Source organism: Carica papaya, chromosome 3 (genome assembly GCF_054855325.1).
Source record: "Carica papaya isolate Zhongbai chromosome 3, ASM5485532v1, whole genome shotgun sequence".
NCBI classification, from domain to species: domain Eukaryota; kingdom Viridiplantae; phylum Streptophyta; class Magnoliopsida; order Brassicales; family Caricaceae; genus Carica; species Carica papaya.
Window position 1 is genome coordinate 6,730,173 of NC_142311.1, and position 18,666 is coordinate 6,748,838.

Consider the following 18,666-nt stretch of genomic DNA (forward strand, 5'->3'; position numbering starts at 1 on the left):
TTGTACAGACTTACTAAATTTATCCAAAATAGCATATATTACCGATTAAACTTGAGTTCTTTTGGGGATAAACTTGAGTTTATTTGGTGCTTTCAATGTCGGTAAGAAGTTTCGATTTCAAAAATCACTGAAGTATGTTCTGATGCAGTTTGCAGCCAAATGTCATCTTCTTTGCCCATTGATGGATTTATTGTGCTCCCAACAACATGTAACATCTATAGAGTAAGAGGATGAAGATGAGGCAGGTTCTGTTAGCTTGCCAAGCATCTACAATAATAATCAAAAATTAATTTTCCTTGAAGAAGGTAATAAAATTAATTGCAGCATTTTATAACACATGAAAGGGAAAAAGAAAACATTTCTGTAATCCTAATTGTCAATTTAAAGAAAAAAAAAAAAAAGAGAGAAGCTAATAGCCTAAATAATTAGGATAAATTACAATAAGTACCCTTGAGTTTTCTATATCTAACACTTTCCTCCCTCTTAACTTCAAAACATAAAACTTTGCGCTCTATCATTAACAGATTTTGTTAACTATGACCAAAAGAAATATAAAATTATAGTATTCTCCTTATAGATAAAAGCCAAAAAAAATTCAAGGGATTTTCCAACAATCAAGGGAAGGGCAATACTTGCAGGGTGTGGAGAAACTTCTCTGCTTCCCATTAGGAGCAGAAGAGGGTTTTTGAGGCTTTTTGTTTGAGTCAGAAAGAAAGTTTTGACCTTTCTCTGTTTTTTTAATTCTATATGAAGACAATTCTGTAATTTTATATCATTTCGTTATGGCTAACGGAACTCGTTGGTAATATAGGGCGGAAGCGTATGCTTTTGGAACAAGAGGTTAATGTAATTTACCTTACATGTTCTCAAAAATTTTCAGGGCTGTCATCTAGTTGTTTCTCCTCCTCTATGTCAACCTCCAAGATTTCCTGATCACAGAAAACATCAAACGAAGTTACGGCAATACATTCGTCTCATCGATAACAAGTTACACGAACATGACTTACAGGGATCCTCTGCTTCAGATAATTACCAATTCTTGCAACAACAGTAGAGCGCATGTGCCAAAATCTACCTTTCAGACGTATCTTTACAAATGGTCCATCTAGTTCTGCCAATTCAGCTTCCCCTACAACAATTTTACACTCTCAAATAATCTTAATCTATAAAAAAACAAACAAATCTTTTAGCATAAACCAAACCCACAAACTACCTTATAGAGAATCACCTGTTATGCCAACTGATGTATCAAACAGTTGTCCCAGCTGCAACAAACAAAGTAGACTCCACTACGTCATTGAACCCAAATAGAGCATCAACGTTAAAAATGTTCCTTATTCTAAAATCTGAAAGTTCTCCTCAAAGCACTTTTACTTACAGCACAAGCACCAGTAAGGTCGAATGAAGTCTTAACCTATCAATCTAAACCATGCATTGTTATTGAACGAAGGAGAAGGGAGATGATTACCTCAACACGGGCATCTGCTAAGACTTGTTGAATGTTTTCTTCGGTCAAATCCAAAGGTGGAAGTGGGATTCCTGCTGCTGATGCTGATGCTGTTAAGAATGATGATTTTCTTCTACTTGTGTTTATAATACCACTAGTTCTTCGTGTGAACTTTGGAACTAGTCTATTCCTGGATCTGATTCTGCAACACAGAAGTAATGGTAATGGTGTGTATAGTCGGTTCAGGTGATAATATTGAGAAGGGAAAGTAGCCAGCTCCATTGAAGGAAAATCCTTCTTTCTGCTTCTGCAATTTTTGTTAGTGATTCAGTGTTGTACATGTAGTGATAAAATGGACCTGGTTGCTGCTGGCGTGGCCACTTCTTCACCACTCCCTGCTACAAGACAAGATGCTTTTTTACATCATGCCATCTGATTCTGTGAATTCATAAGTAAATCTCTCTTCATCTGTTTATTCTAAATCATAGAATTTAACAAGGTAAACCAGAGGAATTTTAAAAGGGTTACGTCCTATTTGGTATTTAACTGGATCTGCATCTAATTTCGCATCTAGTCTTAAAGAAATTATATATATATATATATATATATATATATTGAAATAAGCATTGTTTTATTGAAAAAGACATTTATTTCAGAAAACGAAAATAAAAATAAAAAATATGATTACATATGGTACATTAAACTTTCAGTGACCCTCTAATGTCAAGATTTTTTAAATAGAAATAATAGATCAATGAAGCTAATTAACGACAGTTAACTGTATCTAAAAGAACTTCATGTTACAAAAACTAATCTTTTCCTCAGATCAGATTACTCTTGAGCATGCTCAATTGTTACAAGAAGCATAACTTTCAACGAACTTTGGACTTTTGAATAATATGATTACTCCCCCCACCCCCAAATCTCTAGATCCAATTATCTTCTCCATTTCCTACAATTTCTCTGTCAGATCAAACTGTTCTGATCTTAAGAAACGCAATGTTTCAGGATGGTTGCAAAAAAACTCTTCCTTATTTTCCTCTTTCTCTCTCTCTTCGAGTTCCCGATGATTTATCAGAAAACTCCGAAAAATGTGGCGGCAGCAAAACCTAGAAACAAGAATCCTCCCAAGTAGCCAACCTGGAGAAACAAGACAAACTGAGTAGCCATCGAGATACATTTTTAGCTCCAGAGTAAAGACTGTTGTTACTATTACCAGTTTTTCTGAAACATAATTTGCAAGAAATGCTCCTCCTAGAATTGCCAGCGATGTTGCAACTAGATGTCCAGCAATGGCTCCGCTTGCCACGCCCCATGGAGACTATAAAGGGGAAACAAGGGAATGTTAAGAGACACTTTGACTTGCTTAAGAGCAAGTTCATATTATTATCATGAATAAAAGTTCGCAAAATTGCACCTGTGCAGCAGCAAGAGCAATTGTTGCAAGCATTGAGCGGTCCCCCCATTCCTAAGAGCAATAAGGCAGATACTTAAATTGGAGAACATGCTTAAGGACAGAAACTTTTAAAGAGCGTTTACCAAAACAAAAAAGATTTCGAGGAGAATGTTACATTCAAATCAAGACATGATAAACAATACTCAGCATCCATCTATTAGTATCATATCTGCTACAATGGGTTTGATCTAGAATAAAACAACCATATCATGGCATGAAAGGATTCCACTTGTATGTTACATAAGATGTGCACAGATATGCGTGGCTATTTAACAAAAATGACATTTATGAATACATTTTCACAATAGGACTTCCCAGAATTCAGAAAATGGCACCTCCAGCCAGACATTAGGCTAAAAAAGGCTGGCAATCCCCAATATAATGGAGACTACCGCAGCCATATTTGTTGAAATAAAACTCAAGCAGAAACTTTTTCCCATTATAGGTTCTCTCAGGAAAGAAATGGCAAAGAAATGCTTACAGCAAAGAATACAAGGCTGAATGACTTCCAGAGAATTTCAAGCGGATTTGACAGTCGTTTGGTCACCTGAGAACAGTTTGAACAGAAAACATCAAAATATTTAGCAAAATATACTAGAAAGAAAAAAAAAATACATGCAAACATAGAGATCTGTAGTAATTGTTTAGAAAAATAATAAAAAGTAAATGTATTGGAAGCACTCAGAACAATACCTTTTCTTTCACAAGTTCCTCAGCTTCAGCTAGTTCATCAAGTTCAGGGCCATTTTTCTCACCCCTCTTTACATCACTAGATGGAAGGTCCCATGCATCTTTAATAGATTTTAGACCAAAAAACAATAGAAGAGCCACTGCCGCATATTCTCCAATTGGCAAAGCTGTTTTACCAAAGGATGACACATGTTAGATTATTTTGTATGAAAAGTAACCGCTAGGTTCTAGCACATCAGATAAAAATATCAGATTTCAAAAATATGGAGCCTAATGAATTTGAGAATTTTAAGCATAGCATCATAAGTTACAAAGGATTCGGACCTACAACCTTTCAAAAATATGAAGCCTGGAAGTATCAAAAGATATTAACTTCTGTACCACTAGAGACTTGCAACCTTTCTCATGTTAAACTAATATTTGCTAACAAATGGCAGTTACTAGAAAACTTTTAAGGTTGAAATTTTTCATCATGAGGATTGGGACCAAGAAGGTGAAAATTTTTGAAATAAAGAAGGTGGTGGGAATTAATTTATTCTTAAACTACAAAAAATTGTGACAGAATTTGCATTCTTCTACCACAATGACTCTACATGGTTTGGAACCTTTGAAGGAAGGATTTCTAATTGCTTAAATCTAAAATAATAATACAATATAAAAGACAGATTAATTATCAGTGGAGGCAAGATAAATTAATCAAAAAGCTTAAGCTTATAGCAGGAAAGAATCTAATTTTGTTATATGTGTTCTAACATAACATCTTGCATGAAGTAGGATAAACTTAATATATGAACCTAAAGCTGAATTGGTGCAAGCCAGACACAGGCACAGATGCCCGACTATGAGCAAGAAACCAGCAAACAGTAATAGGGGTGAAGATCCAAAGATTTAACCCTAAGATATTTTGCTTAAGTACCATGTGAATAATAGATTTCAATGACTAATAATCCAAACACTTAAGTTGATATACTCTGACAATCTCTATTCTCTGAACTTTGGTATGCATTTCTGATTATCATAACAATATCATCAGACAAAAAATCTTTCTTGCAATTATACGGTACACAACGACTTGCATTCAAGCTATATAGTGGTGTATAACACATTTACAGTTGAACTGCCAATATGAGTAAATTAAACCACAAGTGGGTGTCAATCAAGTGACAGAAATCACAGAAATAAGTGGCAGACAAGGTCATAAAAGTCTGTCAAGGCACTGAGGAAACAAAAAAACTACATAAATAAAAAAATACATACTAGAATAGCAAAATGGTTTAGAGCTGAATCACTACATTGACATGAAAAAAGCCAATTAAATTTTGAAGATCTTCATTGGTGCCATTACCAAATCAAAGTGATCATCTTGAAATCAAGGATGGTCACGAAGTTATAGCATAATGTTACTACTGAGTCACCCAAAGGCTCATGTTGTTACATTGGAGTAGCAGTTATCAAACATGCCAATAATGTCACTGAAATGATAGATAACCGAAGTAAAACTTACTAGTCTGGAACTGAGCAGGCACAGACTGAAAAATTCTCCCAATTATAACTGACAAAATTGTCATAAGAGACAGAGCAGCCATTGACCCCAAAAGAACCTTGCCAACAATTTAATTCTTATTAGTAACGTCTTATAAAAGCATGCATTTGCCAATAAAATTTTCATACAGTCCTACAAACCTTAGCAATAAAACTTACTTTTATATTCAGAAATTCATCATGCAGGTGATGCATACATCATATACCTTGACGTTGCAGAAAGATCATTAAAATAGATATATTTATGATCACAAATCTACAACTAGGTAATAAGTAAGAGCACTTCTGTGTCAAATGTTCAATCTGTTAGGAAACAGTGAAAGCAAAAATTTAAAATTTGGGTGGATTCATCTCTTAAAGCTTCGGTTATTAGAAGAAACAAAAAGTTATCAAAAATAAAAAATAAAATTACTGTACATAAACACCATTTAAGAGGAAGAGAGAGAGAGTTAAAAGAAAATATACCAGTGCCTTCTCGTATTGCATGGCCAAGAGTGCAGCAATAAAGAACGTCTGATCAACAAATAAAAAGTCAAACTTAAGGACCATTCCACAATATGAAATGCGAAAAATAGGTGTCGGAGAAATTTCTCATGTTTAAATTTTCAATCCAATGAATACATCCAATCAGTTAAATATAGTAAACTAACAAAAAAAAAACTCCTAATTAGATATAGAATATGCACAAAAACAACTTTCATGATATTCCATGGAGTAAAGCACAATAAAGAAGCTTACAAAAGCAGGAAGCTACATTCACAAAAAAAAAAAAAAAAAAGCAGCAAGCTACATATTGTTAACCCGTTTAGCTTATTAGTCAGTATAAATATTCTACTCATTTTGCGTGATGTTTTGAGGTTGATAAAAAAAAGTTTATTTTAACTCGAAAACTCAATCTTTTTATATTATCCTTCCCTTTTACTTGGAAGTTAGTTTCAAAACTCAAAATGTATTGACATTGTCTGCTTTGCTATTGTTCATTTCAGTCTACTTCAAATTTGACTATAACCAACTGAAGTGGCGTTCAGATATACTCCTCATGTATAAAATTCAGTTTGGTATTACAGCTGTCAATTCTGCTGCACAAAGATCACAGAAGCATTTTTACACAAACTTCATCCTAGAAGTATCCGTGTCTACTTGAGATACTCTAAGAGTATGACCACTGGAGACTTCCACTAATGGAAAAACTATTAACTAGACAAGCTGAAAACTGAACATGCTAGCACCCAATACCACAGGCTATCGCATAGTAACATAACACATGTATCAACCTGCAAACCCTGTTGCTACCATTAATGTGTCAAATATGGCCCAATATAGATGTGGTGTTAGATTTACGTCCAACATTTGATGCATCTCAGACACTTGATGATCTAGAACTAGAGACTATGATAGATAATAATATGAAGACGTCATAAGACTCTTAGGTTAGATGTTGAAAAGGAATACGAGAATGAAAAAACTAGCTTTTGAATGTCTAAATGAAAAAAAAAATATATATATATATATATATATATATACCAATTTGCAATATATTAATTACTAAATACTGAATTATATATTACTAATTGATATTTTTTTCATTTTCACTACAAATATAAATCTGATGTTTTTTCTTTGTTGCTCTATATACTTGATATATTCTGTTATGGATACGACATCATCTTAGTTTCCTATTGCTTATATTAGCTTTATTATTTTTCATATGAATCCAAAAGCTTAACCCAACTGTTGCATTCTTATTGACCAACTTCCCATATCTTTCACCCTAGAGTTATCGATATAAACACTTAGATCTACTCCCAATGGATACTCGCACTCAATTTTGAGTAATATAGGGTAAAATAAATTCAAGCATGTAAGTTGTAAAGCCAGCACATTTAGCATCAATGTACAGCTTTCAGCTGTTTAGAACATTTGAAAGTGGTGAAGACACAAATAATCTAGTTGATCTGAATAAATCAGAAAATGAGTCATCAAAGATGTACAACCTGCCCAGCAAAAGAAGCAGACGAGCACACGAGTAAGCACAAACATGGATGGGGTTTAAGATAAATTTTGTTATCTCTATGGTTGATTTAATGTATCAATCATAAATCTTGCCAGAGTGGATTAGTTACCTTGTCCCCTATTTCAGAGACAAATATTAACGAGAAAGCAGCAGTAAATCCAGACTTTGCAATTGCTGCTAAGGCTGATGATGACCCTCCCTTCCCGAAGGCAATCAGTGAAAATAGTAAAGCACATCCAAATAGCACAAGGGCTACAGACAAAGGATAAGGGATTCGAGTGGGAGGCTTCACACTGCAAAATTGTGAACATATGGACAAAGATTAAAAATGAATTAGGTACAGTTGTTAAAATTATTTCATTTTAATGACATCTGCCTGAAAATAAAAAGCAGAGGCCAACCTATCTGGTTCTTGTTCACATATTGACAGCTACCTATGCATTTATGGGCAAGGCAGTAACCATTCAAGGTATTATGAAGTCTCACACTTAACCACGTTATTGGTAGACTAATACAATATGCAGAAGGATCACTAGTTTCTCTAGAAGGAAATTCATCATGGGTAAAGACAAAGCTAATGAGTTCATTTTTTTTCTGTACATGCAAAGTATAGGCCAAAAAGAAACTGAAATAAAAGTAGAAACAAAAACCATCAATTAGGTAACACTCACATATTAGTTAAGCCGTCACCAGACGGATCATTGACATAACTCTCTTGATCATGTTTCTCCTCTCTACCTTCATAGCCTCCAGATCCAATACTAACATTGGATGCTTGCGCTCTAAATCTGCAGCATGCTGAATGCAACCTTGATATTTGTCTACATCTTACTATAAAACAGTTAGGTGTATGCATCATTACATGTAATGATTTTGGAAAACAATATTTTCCAATGGAAAAAATACCAATACATAAAACAGGAAAAAGTAGACTATTTTAAGAGCACAGCATTATTAAAAATACAAATATGGTCCAAGAATATTATCCAGAAACAGCTTCAATCCAACATTAGTAAATTTGTATCATCCAAACTACTGTATGAGGCAACATGATTTAAATTATTTACTTAATAAAATCAAATTGGAAGTTTCAAAATCGTTTTTTCCCCAGAATGTACAATTACAAAATTATTTTACTAATTCATATTTATTTCAAAAAAAAAATTCTAATTCACATGACAAAATCAGAATAATAAAGTACATATCTAGAAATCCTAGGAGAGAGAAAAAAAAATGGAGTACTCTTCTGGATTCTGGCTAGCAACCAATGTCTAAGAATTTAAACATGGTAAGAGAATGAAAACATCATTTTTGATAACTGAACATGATCCGATGCAAATTTGTAACCCTGCAAACCATCAAGGTTAAATAATAAGAGCTTGCCATTCATCATGTTCCATAAACAGATTTGTGAAAAATCAGTAAATTCATTAGCACTCTCGCTTCCTATAAGCCAAATGCTATAGAAAGATAATGTAGAAACACCAAATAATATAAATTACTTGGATTTATATCATCATCGCTTGCAACTTCTTTAAGGTTACACAGAACCACTAACATAAGCACCAAGATTCAAATAATTGTTGCCACCCCAAAGACAATTTCAGACATATAAAACTCCCAAAATGCTATGTTCATATGAAAAATTAGTTTATGTAATAGGTACTTATCCATATAGTATCACATTTTCATTAACAAGAAGAAAAAAGATTTCACCATAAAAATTTATACCAGACAAGTTAGCTGTCCAATAAGCTATTAATGAAAGTGTGATGGTATATCAGTATATACTCGTCGTACATAATAATTCCTCATTATATATAGCAGTTAAAAATGGTCTCTTCTCGAAATCTCAATTGCCTGTCGATATTTTCCACACCGCATAACTAAATTATTGTGAATTATTTTACCTTCCGCACATCAAATTTAGGTCCCCATTCCACCCCACAGAAAGACCCAAGCTTATGAATAGCCTATAACTAATCTAAATTTAATTTTCAAAAGAAGTTAACTTACATCAGCCCTTAAGTTCAATCAAGAAACCGAGTTTATGCCATTGATTTAATTTACTACATTAATTACATAAAAAAATTCTAGTATAAAAGACAAAAACACCAAAACAAAAACAAAACAAAATCTGAAGAGTGAACTTACATGAGGGAGAGAGAGGCTTTGTCGATATGGTACGAAAACATGGTAATGAGCCTACAAGAACACAAAAAGGAAGCTTCGCTCTTGAAATGATTGGTGGTGACTTATTAACAGCGCAACCCTGCATGTTCTTTTTCCTTTTGGAGAACAAGAAAATCACTGGTTTCACAACTCCATCTCCCTATCGGCTGTTCTCTTACTGAACAGTCGAAATTTGAGTGAGTGGATCGAGGAGGAGCTGAGAAGGCCGATTCTCAGTTCAGACGGAGCACGCAAACGCAGGAGAAGGAAAGTTTTTACTGCTATTGAGGATGGAGCTTTGGCTGTCTGCCACGTGTATGCGTACGCGAGAGATAAAATGGGAAGTCTCCTGAACTTCGAGGCTCAACGAAGACTTAAACGACGACGTTTTGCCCGTTTAGAGGAAATCCATGTTTGTAATGAAACTTTGACAAATGGACAAGTAAATTATATGAAAATTTTGTGTATAATTGACAATATTAAATTGGTTTTAAATTCTATTAAGTTTGATTAAATTATAGAAGTTCAATTTTTATGATTTTATATGTGAATTTTTATTATATTTTAATTGAAGTAAATGTAATTTTTAAATAGATATCACACAAATTTTATATTTATTATAAATATGATCTCGATATTAAAATAATTTTAACTCAAGTTGAATTTCAAGTTTACTATTTGTGTAACACCCGTAGAAATAATTATTATTTAATAACACATATATGATTATTTTATAAGGTTTAAGGTGATCTTTATATTAAGTAATTAGTTCTTTTAAAATGAGAGTGACCCAGCTTACATATGTATGTGTACATGATATGAAAATCTATATGTGTGTAATTATTTATGAACTTATTTGCATCAGCAAACGTAAGCATCTAAAGTTAATTATATATGCATCACATAAGTTTGTCGTTAGATTGAAGAGTATGTATAAGGTTTTGAATTTTGAGATTTGTGTAAGAACATGTTTTAGAAGGTATTTATTGTTAATAACTTGGTCCACAATAATTATAAATATATTTTATATTATCTTCTCATCTTATTATATTAAAGATAAAAGATTCTGATGATTTTATTATCCAGATAATTTTATTCTATACATTTGTCAATTAATTTTATTAAAATTTTCTTAATTTTGGAAAGAAAAAAAATTAATATTTTATCATTTCTGAATGATTTTTCTTTCACGTTAAATTTAGCATGCTCTTTTTGAATTCTTTTTTTTTTAGTTTTATAAAATTTTTAGTTAACAGTATTATCTTTTTTAAAAAATATTTAAAAAATTTAATTATCATAAAATATTTATTTTATTAAAAATATAAAAAAATTTATTGATAGTTATTTTAATTTAATCATTACAGTTCTATCAGCATACTAATCACTACCATATATTCATTCTTACAATTATTTTTATTTAATTATAATTTTTCATTCATACTTTATAACTAATAGTTATACATATTGTTTTCCTCTACAATGACAATATAATTTATTTTGTATAGTTGCCTACTTATGGATTAATTACGAACAATCTTAAATATTTTTAAATGCATATTATTGCTGCCTAACTTGAGGGAAGATGAAGACATTTTTAACCTTACAACAAATTAAAATATTAAACACATAGAGTTCTATAGTAATACATAAAATAATCAATTGTTGAATATATTGCAAAGTTTATGCAATAAACCATCATTACCAACATGAACTAAATAGATTATTAGAGGATAAATTTTGAATATATAAATTTAATTCTACTATTAAAATATATTTTTGAAAATCGGCTTGATCATAATACAGAAAAAAATAATAATAATAAATTTTAAATTTACTATGAATTAAATTGTATAAATAAATAGCGAAGATAAAATTATTTAATACAAAAAATTTGTTAGTTTTTTTTGAATAAATTGAAAATATTTATTATCAAAGAAATTAAATTGTTGTTGAAAATAAGCGATATAATTGGGAGTAACAAGCTTATGTTTATGATTGAATTGATTGAAAGTATATAATGTATTAAAACATAGAAGACATTGCCATAAGAATCTATTATAAGATAAAAGAATTTGGACCCATCTCCGACCAAGCTTCTAACTAGTGTTTCATAATTTATAAAGTTTAGATTAAAATATTATTTTTATATTATGATTAATTGATACGCAAGTAATAATCGATGTATTAAAAATTAATTGATACGTAATAAAGTAAAATATTATATTAAAAATTTTTAAAAATAACATACAATTATATCATAATACCCAAATACTTCAAAATAAATTGGACAGAATGAAAATAGAATTTGAATTTATTCATAAATATTATATTATTTGACTAAGGAAAGAAAAAGTACTTTAAAAAAAAAACATTTAGTGTAAATTAACCTGTCTTTTATTAAAAAAAAAAAGTCACATTTAGTTTTATTTTGCTTTTTTTTGGGCCCACAGGATTGTATAATATTGACCGTCTGATTTGGACGGAGTGTGTGGGTCCGGGCACAGGATATTATGATCCTCTCTCATCATAATATCCTTCTTGCTGGAGGCGCTTCCACATTATCCATCACCGCCAACCTTTTCGAAAAAAAAAATTTAAATTATTTTTTCTTATTTATTATTCATATAATTAATTAACTCGATTTTTTTTAATATTTGTAGTTAAATGATATTAATATGATTATATTGTATTTAAGATTTTTTATGATATGTATGTATATATTTATATATTCAATTTATTTCAATTTTAGAAAAGAATTTCATACAAAATTCAAACGTTATATTATTTAAATGCAAACATATTTATTTCTAAAATATGATAAACATTCTAAAAATAAGTATTTTAATAAATATGAATAATTGATTATATACAACATTTAATTAACCATATTTAAAAATAAACAGCAAAATTTTTAAAAATGATTAAACTAATTAAATGTATTTATTTACACTAAGAAAAAAATAGGTTATATAATTAAATAATTTATCAGAGTGATTAATATTTAATAAATAGTTTATTATTTTTCACCGTATTTTAGGTATAACCACGTGAGTTTTGGGAGTTCGAAATTGCAGTGTAAGCAACCCACCAAAGCAAGCTGTCTCAATCAAGAAAGTCCAAAATTTTCTCCAGAAAATTTCAAAGCCGAAAAAGTTCTCAGTTATCTTCACCTTTTTGCAACCACTTGAACCAAAAAAGAAAAAGAGAGAAACTGTTCAGCTTCTTGAGAAAATAACAATTGTGTGTAAAGTATCTATGTACGTACAGGAAGGAGGGAGATATATATTTAAATGGTGGCATGCCTTGTCGGCCATTAGAGCTTCAAAGAATGGAGCTACGACCCGTCTCTTTGATTCAACCGTAGATCCCCTTCTCATTATCTTTTTCATTGATTCTCAGTATCTTTAATATAATTTACACTTACCCATAACGGACTTCTCTCTCTCTGCCTCTTTTTCTCTTTATTATGTTGAGGGAGATCTTCATGGGTTGGGGAAAAAAAAAAGGCCAAGTAGATTCCTGCGTCCTTTTGGCGGTTTTCAGATCTTATTTTTGGTTTGAAGTGAAGTGGGTTTTTCTTGTACGTGCTGCTGATTCATGAATTCCCTTATTCTTTCTTTCTGCTTTCATGGAGTTGGTCTGAATGTTGCTGCTATTAATTATTATCTCTTCTTTGATGGATGAGTGCTTTTTCCAGGTAAGAAACTTAACTTGTATTTGTTTTGATATTTGTTGGGTTTGTTTCTCAGTGTCATATAGCAGTTGCCATTGTGGTTGTTGATTAAAATTTACAATGCTTGCTTTCTTAAATTCCGTGTTTTCTAAATATAGATTTGTTTGATGCATTCAAATGATTGAACACTCTTATTAGCATGCCTGCCAGACATGGTTGAGCATTTACTTTGATCTCTTTGTTCTCCTTGGAGCTTGAGTTTTCTAGCTTCATGTTCACAATTCTTATATCTGTTTCTGAATACGTATATTGCAATTTAGATTTCTAGAAATGTTAAAAGTTATTTCTCATCTATATTCTTAAATTCCTCTTATCCACAAATTGGTTTTGAACATTCTGTTTTGGAGTTGATTTTGAAGTTGGCTCTTCTGGAAATTATGAGATAGAATATGACTTTCTGGCGAGTGTCAAAGCTTTTTTTTTTTTTGCTTTTAAGAATTTCTCACTAAGAGATCCCTTCATATGCAGATTCAAGATTTTATCAGATTGTGTGATGAATTTGATGGAACCAAGGGTCACTAAAATGTTGAGGAATTTAAAGTTAGGAAGATTTTTGGATCTTGGATTTGCAGGGTTCATTCTTGTTGCTATACTTTTTCTCCATACTTCAGAGGGTTTAAATCATGAGGGGCAATGCCTATTAGAGCTGAAGAATGGCCTCCATGATGAATTCAACTATCTGGAGAACTGGAAGTCTACTGATGACACACCTTGTAGGTGGACAGGTGTGAATTGCACTTCAGGTTATGACCCGGTGGTCGTGTCTCTTAATTTGAGTTCCATGAATCTGTCTGGAACACTGAGCCCCAGCATTGGTTGTCTGATCAACTTAATATATCTGGACCTTGGTGACAATGAGTTAACTGGAAGCATGCCTAAGGAGATTGGAAACTGTTCCGTGTTGGCATTCCTTTATTTGAACGATAATCAACTCAGTGGGACCATTCCTGCTGAATTGGGTAGACTGTTCTACCTGAAAAGTTTGGATATCTGCAATAATAAAATATCTGGTTCTCTTCCAGAGGAGCTTGGCGACTTATATCACCTGGATGAGTTTATGGCATTCACCAACAAATTGACTGGTCCACTGCCACGTTCGATAGGAAATCTGAAGCATCTGAGAGTATTACGAGCGGGACAGAATGCATTCTCTGGTAGCCTCCCTGCAGAAATTGGAGGGTGTCAAAGCTTGGAAGTACTTGGTCTTGCCCAGAATGTTATTGGAGGGCAAATTCCCAAGGAAATTGGTGTACTGGGGAGCTTGAAAGATTTTATTATGTGGGATAACAAATTGTCAGGTTTTATCCCTGAGGAGCTTGGAAATTGCTCTCATCTGGAGACCCTTGCATTATATGGAAATTGTCTGGTGGGACAAATACCAGCAGAACTTGGGAATCTCAAGTTTCTGAAGAAGTTGTACCTATATAGAAATAAGTTGAATGGAACCATTCCAAAGGAAATTGGAAATCTATCTATGACAACAGAAATTGATTTATCAGAGAATTATTTAACTGGTGAAATTCCAATTGAGTTGGGCAAGATAAGAGGTTTAAAATTGTTGTATCTGTTCCAGAACCAGCTCACTGGTATTATACCAAACGAGTTTAGTAACTTGAGGAACTTAACAAAGATTGACCTCTCCATCAATTTTTTGACAGGCCCTATTCCATTTGGTTTTGAATATTTGACAGAAATGCGTCAGTTGCAGCTTTTTGACAACTCTCTGAGTGGCAGCATTCCTCGGAGGCTCGGACTACATAGTCCACTTTGGGTGGTTGATTTTTCAAATAATCACCTTTCTGGAAAAATACCTCCTTATCTTTGTAGGCATTCGAACCTAATTTTGTTGAACCTTGGTTCTAATAACCTGTATGGAAATATTCCAACTGGGGTCATGAATTGCAAAACATTGATACAACTCCGTCTGGTAGCAAATAGGCTTACTGGTAGCTTTCCTGCAGAACTGTGCAAATTAGTGAACCTTTCTGCTATTGACTTGGACCAGAATGAGTTCAGTGGACCAATTCCTCCAGAGATAGGGAACTGCCAAAAATTGCAAAGGCTTCATGCTGCAGCAAATTATTTTACATCTGAGCTGCCTAGGGAAATTGGTAATCTGTCTCAACTGGTGATCTTCAATATCTCATCGAATTTTCTTACTGGGAGGATTCCGTCTCAAATTGTTAAATGCAAGAAACTTCAACGACTTGATTTCAGCCGGAATAACTTTGTTAATGCTTTGCCAGATGAACTTGGAAACCTTATGCAACTTGAACTTCTCAAGCTTTCTGAAAATAAATTCTCGGGGAAGATACCTGCAAGTATAGGAAACCTTTCTCGTTTGACTGAGCTACAAATGGGGGGAAATTTACTTTCTGGTGATATACCTCCAGAATTAGGTGCTCTTTCAAGCTTGCAGATTGCAATGAATCTCAGCAATAATAACTTTTCTGGGAGTATACCACCCCATCTTGGAAATCTTAACGTACTTGAACTCCTCCTGCTTAATAACAACCATTTGAGTGGTGAAATTCCCAGCTCATTTGAAAATCTTTCGAGCTTATTGGGCTGCAATTTCTCTTATAATGACCTTACTGGTCCTTTACCCTCCATTCCGCTATTCCAGAATATGGCTACTAGTAGCTTTATTGGAAATAAAGGGCTTTGTGGTAGGCCTCTTCCCAGTTGCAGTGCAGATACATCTTCTCCCTCACTTTCATCATTGGAAGGCGTGAATGCTCCTACAGGTAGAATCATAACAATAGCTGCTGCTACAACAGGTGGTGTCTCTTTTATTCTAATAATTATTATCCTATATTTCATAAGACGTCCTGTTGAGACAGTTCCTTCGTTGCAAGATAATGGGGTACCGTCCCTTGATTCGGACATATACTTCCCTCCAAAGGAAGGGTTCACTTTCCAAGATATAGTTGAGGCCACGAACAATTTTCATGATAGCTATGTTGTTGGAAGGGGTGCGTGTGGAACAGTATACAAGGCAACCATGTATTCTGGGGAAACGGTTGCTGTTAAAAGGTTAGCATCTAATAGGGAGGGTAACAACATTGAGAACAGTTTCCGAGCTGAGATTTTAACCCTTGGAAAGATCAGGCATCGCAATATTGTGAAGCTTTATGGTTTTTGCTATCACCATGGCTCTAATCTTCTTATCTATGAATATATGGAAAGGGGAAGCTTGGGAGAATTGCTTCATGGGGCCTCTAGTGTCTTAGAGTGGCCAATCCGCTTCATGATTGCTCTTGGAGCTGCTGAAGGTCTTGCTTATTTACATCATGATTGCAAGCCGAGGATTATTCACCGCGACATTAAGTCCAACAATATTCTACTTGATGAAAACTTTGAAGCCCATGTCGGTGATTTTGGCTTGGCAAAAGTGATTGATATGCCTCAGTCTAAATCAATGTCAGCTATTGCAGGATCATATGGATATATTGCTCCCGGTAAGCTCCCTGTTTCACAATATAAGATAAGACGCACTACAAACGTTTACTGTTTATGAATAGACATTTTTACATCCATATATTTATGCATATTTAAGATCTTTTAGTGATTACGGATGTCTTGTTGCATTCAGTACATATTAATTTTTGCAAGCGCCAGCCAATCCCACATGAGTTTTGATTCTTTCTTTGTTACGTTTTTTATCTTCATACTATTTTGGAAAATTAAGGTCTTTTTACTATCAGTTGATGTCCATGAAGCAGAGAGAAAAAGGGACGTAAAAGATTGTTGTTGGGGAGCTGAGTCTCCAATGCAGATTTATTTTGCCTAATGTTCTTAAAATGATTTATGTTATGTGTATTTTTGATAATTTATATGCTTTTCTGCATTTCTTGGGGAAAGAGTTTGTGATGGCTTCAGAAAGTTGGATCTCCCAGAAAAGTTAGTTGGCTCAATATATTAGAGATATTTGGAGCATGATATTATATTTACTGAATTTGATTCTTTTTCTTTTTTTTTGAAATGTAAAAGTTATATTCTTTAGCATAAAGAGTTTAGTAGTTTACAAAGGAATCCAACCATGATGAAACTAAACAGCCCACTCATGATGCTTATTACTGAAACAAGGAACAAGAAGTAAACATCCTATAAGATGAATCTTGGAATAAACAAGGGGAATAAACACCAGAAAGGAAAGCAGAAGGCTGAATTGATTCCTAGTCTTATAATCCTGAAACTGTATTGATTCGTTTTGATGTTAACTCTTTGGGATTTCTTTGAATGACTAGAGTTTCATCTCTCTATGGAGATACAATACAGATTAGAGAGTTAAGGACATCTGTTTTGGCTGGGCTTCCTTCATGTTTCTTAGCTTCTTGCTCTATTTTTTTCCGAATAAATATCAAAATTGATCATTGACCTCTATTTCACTGCAGAATATGCCTACACTATGAAGGTTACCGAAAAATGTGACATTTATAGCTATGGGGTAGTTCTATTGGAGTTGCTTACTGGTAGAACGCCTGTACAGCATCTGGATCAAGGAGGCGATCTTGTCACATGGATGAGACATTATATTCGAAGCCATTCATTCACATATAAGATTTTTGATGAACGATTGAATCTTGAAGATAAAAATATGGTTAATCACATGATTGCTGTCTTAAAAATTGCTATAATGTGCACAAGTCTATCACCTGCAAAGCGACCTTCAATGCGGGAAGTTGTGTCTATGCTTATTGAATCTAGTGAAGGAGAAGGAGAAGGAGAGTATGTTTTACCAATAACTTACGATCTTCCTTTGAAGGATACCTCATGAAAGTATGTGACAATTTTCCAGCTTTGTTTTTTAACTGAGATTATTTCTTTTCACACTGATTCTGCACGTTATTTGTGTAAGGCCTTCTGTACATCTTTCTTAGAAGAAAGTACATACTGCACATTTCTGTGATTACATTACGGGAGTAATTGATTTTACTCCCTGAATCTGTATTTCATTTTGTTTTAAACAGTACAGGAAATTGTATACAGTTGACAGTTAGTACAATTTATATACATGTATATATATCTCAAAGGTTTTGATGATGAATTCTTTACCCAGCTGGATGCATCTTGTGCTATTTTGCACTTCACCTCTTCTTCACTGTCTCTTTCTTCTTTTATCTTTCAGTCCTCTTGTTATTTTGTATTTACTGTAAAAGTTGTATGCAACAAAAAAATAATACACTAAAATATTTTATTCGGCGAGGGTTACCAAGATTTATTGTTTGAAAATTTAGATGACAAATCTAAATTATTAGTTTGATTTGTCATCCGTACTGTTCCAAAGATATTCACTCGACCATGTAACATTATTATTACTGAAGTAAAATCCATTTTCTCTTATCGACCACAAACAAAGAAGAGGCCTTTGACACCGCCTTTCGTCTCTGGTCACCACAAAAGCATCAAAATGTTTCCTTCTGGTTCCCCATTGTGCATCGCAGTAAAAGAGAGTAGTCCCCCATATGTTAATTTTAAACTTCCATGAGAACTCCTGATTTGGTGTCAGAATCTTGTCACCGAGATCATCGTCCTTGGATTTGCAATGTACCGATAATTTTGGGTTACTAGTAGGTAAATTATCAATAATGTGAACCCGATATGTGAAG

General features: G+C 33.1%; 3 protein-coding genes across 12 annotated transcripts; 1 reads left to right on the forward strand and 2 right to left on the reverse strand.

Moving 5' to 3' along the window:
• Positions 1-18: 18 nt before the first annotated feature.
• LOC110813929 (uncharacterized) lies at positions 19-1,786 on the reverse strand. 9 transcript variants are annotated; one of them, XR_015817663.1, is made up of 5 exons: positions 1,469-1,786; positions 1,229-1,265; positions 1,034-1,129; positions 861-929; positions 19-215 (listed from the first exon to the last, which is right to left on the reverse strand). XR_015817663.1 is itself a non-coding variant. In XM_022041216.2 (5 exons), exons 1-4 carry the CDS (start codon positions 1,727-1,729, stop codon positions 867-869), a joined length of 483 nt encoding a protein of 160 aa, XP_021896908.1. In that variant the 5' UTR covers positions 1,730-1,780; the 3' UTR covers positions 19-215; positions 861-866. The 9 variants fall into 9 exon arrangements, 5 of the variants coding, with proteins under 5 accessions (XP_021896908.1, XP_021896907.1, XP_021896906.1 ...); XR_002539586.2 differs by having other exon boundaries at positions 19-267; XR_002539587.2 differs by having other exon boundaries at positions 856-929.
• Positions 1,787-2,073: 287 nt separating this feature from the next.
• LOC110813928 (protein PAM71-homolog, chloroplastic) lies at positions 2,074-9,676 on the reverse strand. 2 transcript variants are annotated; one of them, XM_022041212.2, is made up of 10 exons: positions 9,304-9,676; positions 7,821-7,970; positions 7,259-7,442; positions 5,601-5,648; positions 5,098-5,194; positions 3,597-3,760; positions 3,385-3,450; positions 2,865-2,915; positions 2,664-2,768; positions 2,074-2,587 (listed from the first exon to the last, which is right to left on the reverse strand). In XM_022041212.2, the coding sequence occupies exons 1-10, from the start codon at positions 9,342-9,344 to the stop codon at positions 2,522-2,524; spliced, it is 972 nt and encodes a 323-aa protein (XP_021896904.2). In that variant the 5' UTR covers positions 9,345-9,676; the 3' UTR covers positions 2,074-2,521. The 2 variants fall into 2 exon arrangements, with proteins under 2 accessions (XP_021896904.2, XP_021896902.2); XM_022041210.2 differs by having other exon boundaries at positions 7,821-7,980; positions 9,304-9,674.
• Positions 9,677-12,403: 2,727 nt separating this feature from the next.
• On the forward strand, positions 12,404-18,111 carry LOC110813969 (Leucine-rich repeat receptor-like protein kinase family protein). Its single transcript, XM_022041271.2, has 3 exons — positions 12,404-13,018; positions 13,523-16,515; positions 17,452-18,111. Exons 1-3 carry the CDS (start codon positions 13,002-13,004, stop codon positions 17,832-17,834), a joined length of 3,393 nt encoding a protein of 1,130 aa, XP_021896963.2. The 5' UTR covers positions 12,404-13,001; the 3' UTR covers positions 17,835-18,111.
• Positions 18,112-18,666: the final 555 nt, after the last annotated feature.

Bases quoted from the DNA above. Each gene is read 5' to 3' on its own strand.
- LOC110813929 (XM_022041216.2), bottom strand. From the start codon at position 1,729: ATGGAGCTGGCTACTTTCCCTTCTCAATATTATCACCTGAACCGACTA. The intron at 1,130-1,228 runs GTGATTCTCTAT...AAATTGTTGTAG, and splicing joins TACATCAGTTGGCATAACAG to GGGAAGCTGAATTGGCAGAA. The intron at 930-1,007 runs GTAAGTCATGTT...TTCTGTGATCAG, and splicing joins ATCTGAAGCAGAGGATCCCT to GAAATCTTGGAGGTTGACAT.
- LOC110813969 (XM_022041271.2), top strand. The intron at 16,516-17,451 runs GTAAGCTCCCTG...ATTTCACTGCAG, and splicing joins ATATGGATATATTGCTCCCG to AATATGCCTACACTATGAAG.
- LOC110813928 (XM_022041210.2), bottom strand. From the start codon at position 9,427: ATGCAGGGTTGCGCTGTTAATAAGTCACCACCAATCATTTCAAGAGCG. The intron at 7,443-7,820 runs GTGAGTGTTACC...ACAATTTTGCAG, and splicing joins GGTGACGGCTTAACTAATAT to TGTGAAGCCTCCCACTCGAA. The intron at 5,649-7,258 runs GTAACTAATCCA...TTTGTTGATCAG, and splicing joins TCTCTGAAATAGGGGACAAG to ACGTTCTTTATTGCTGCACT.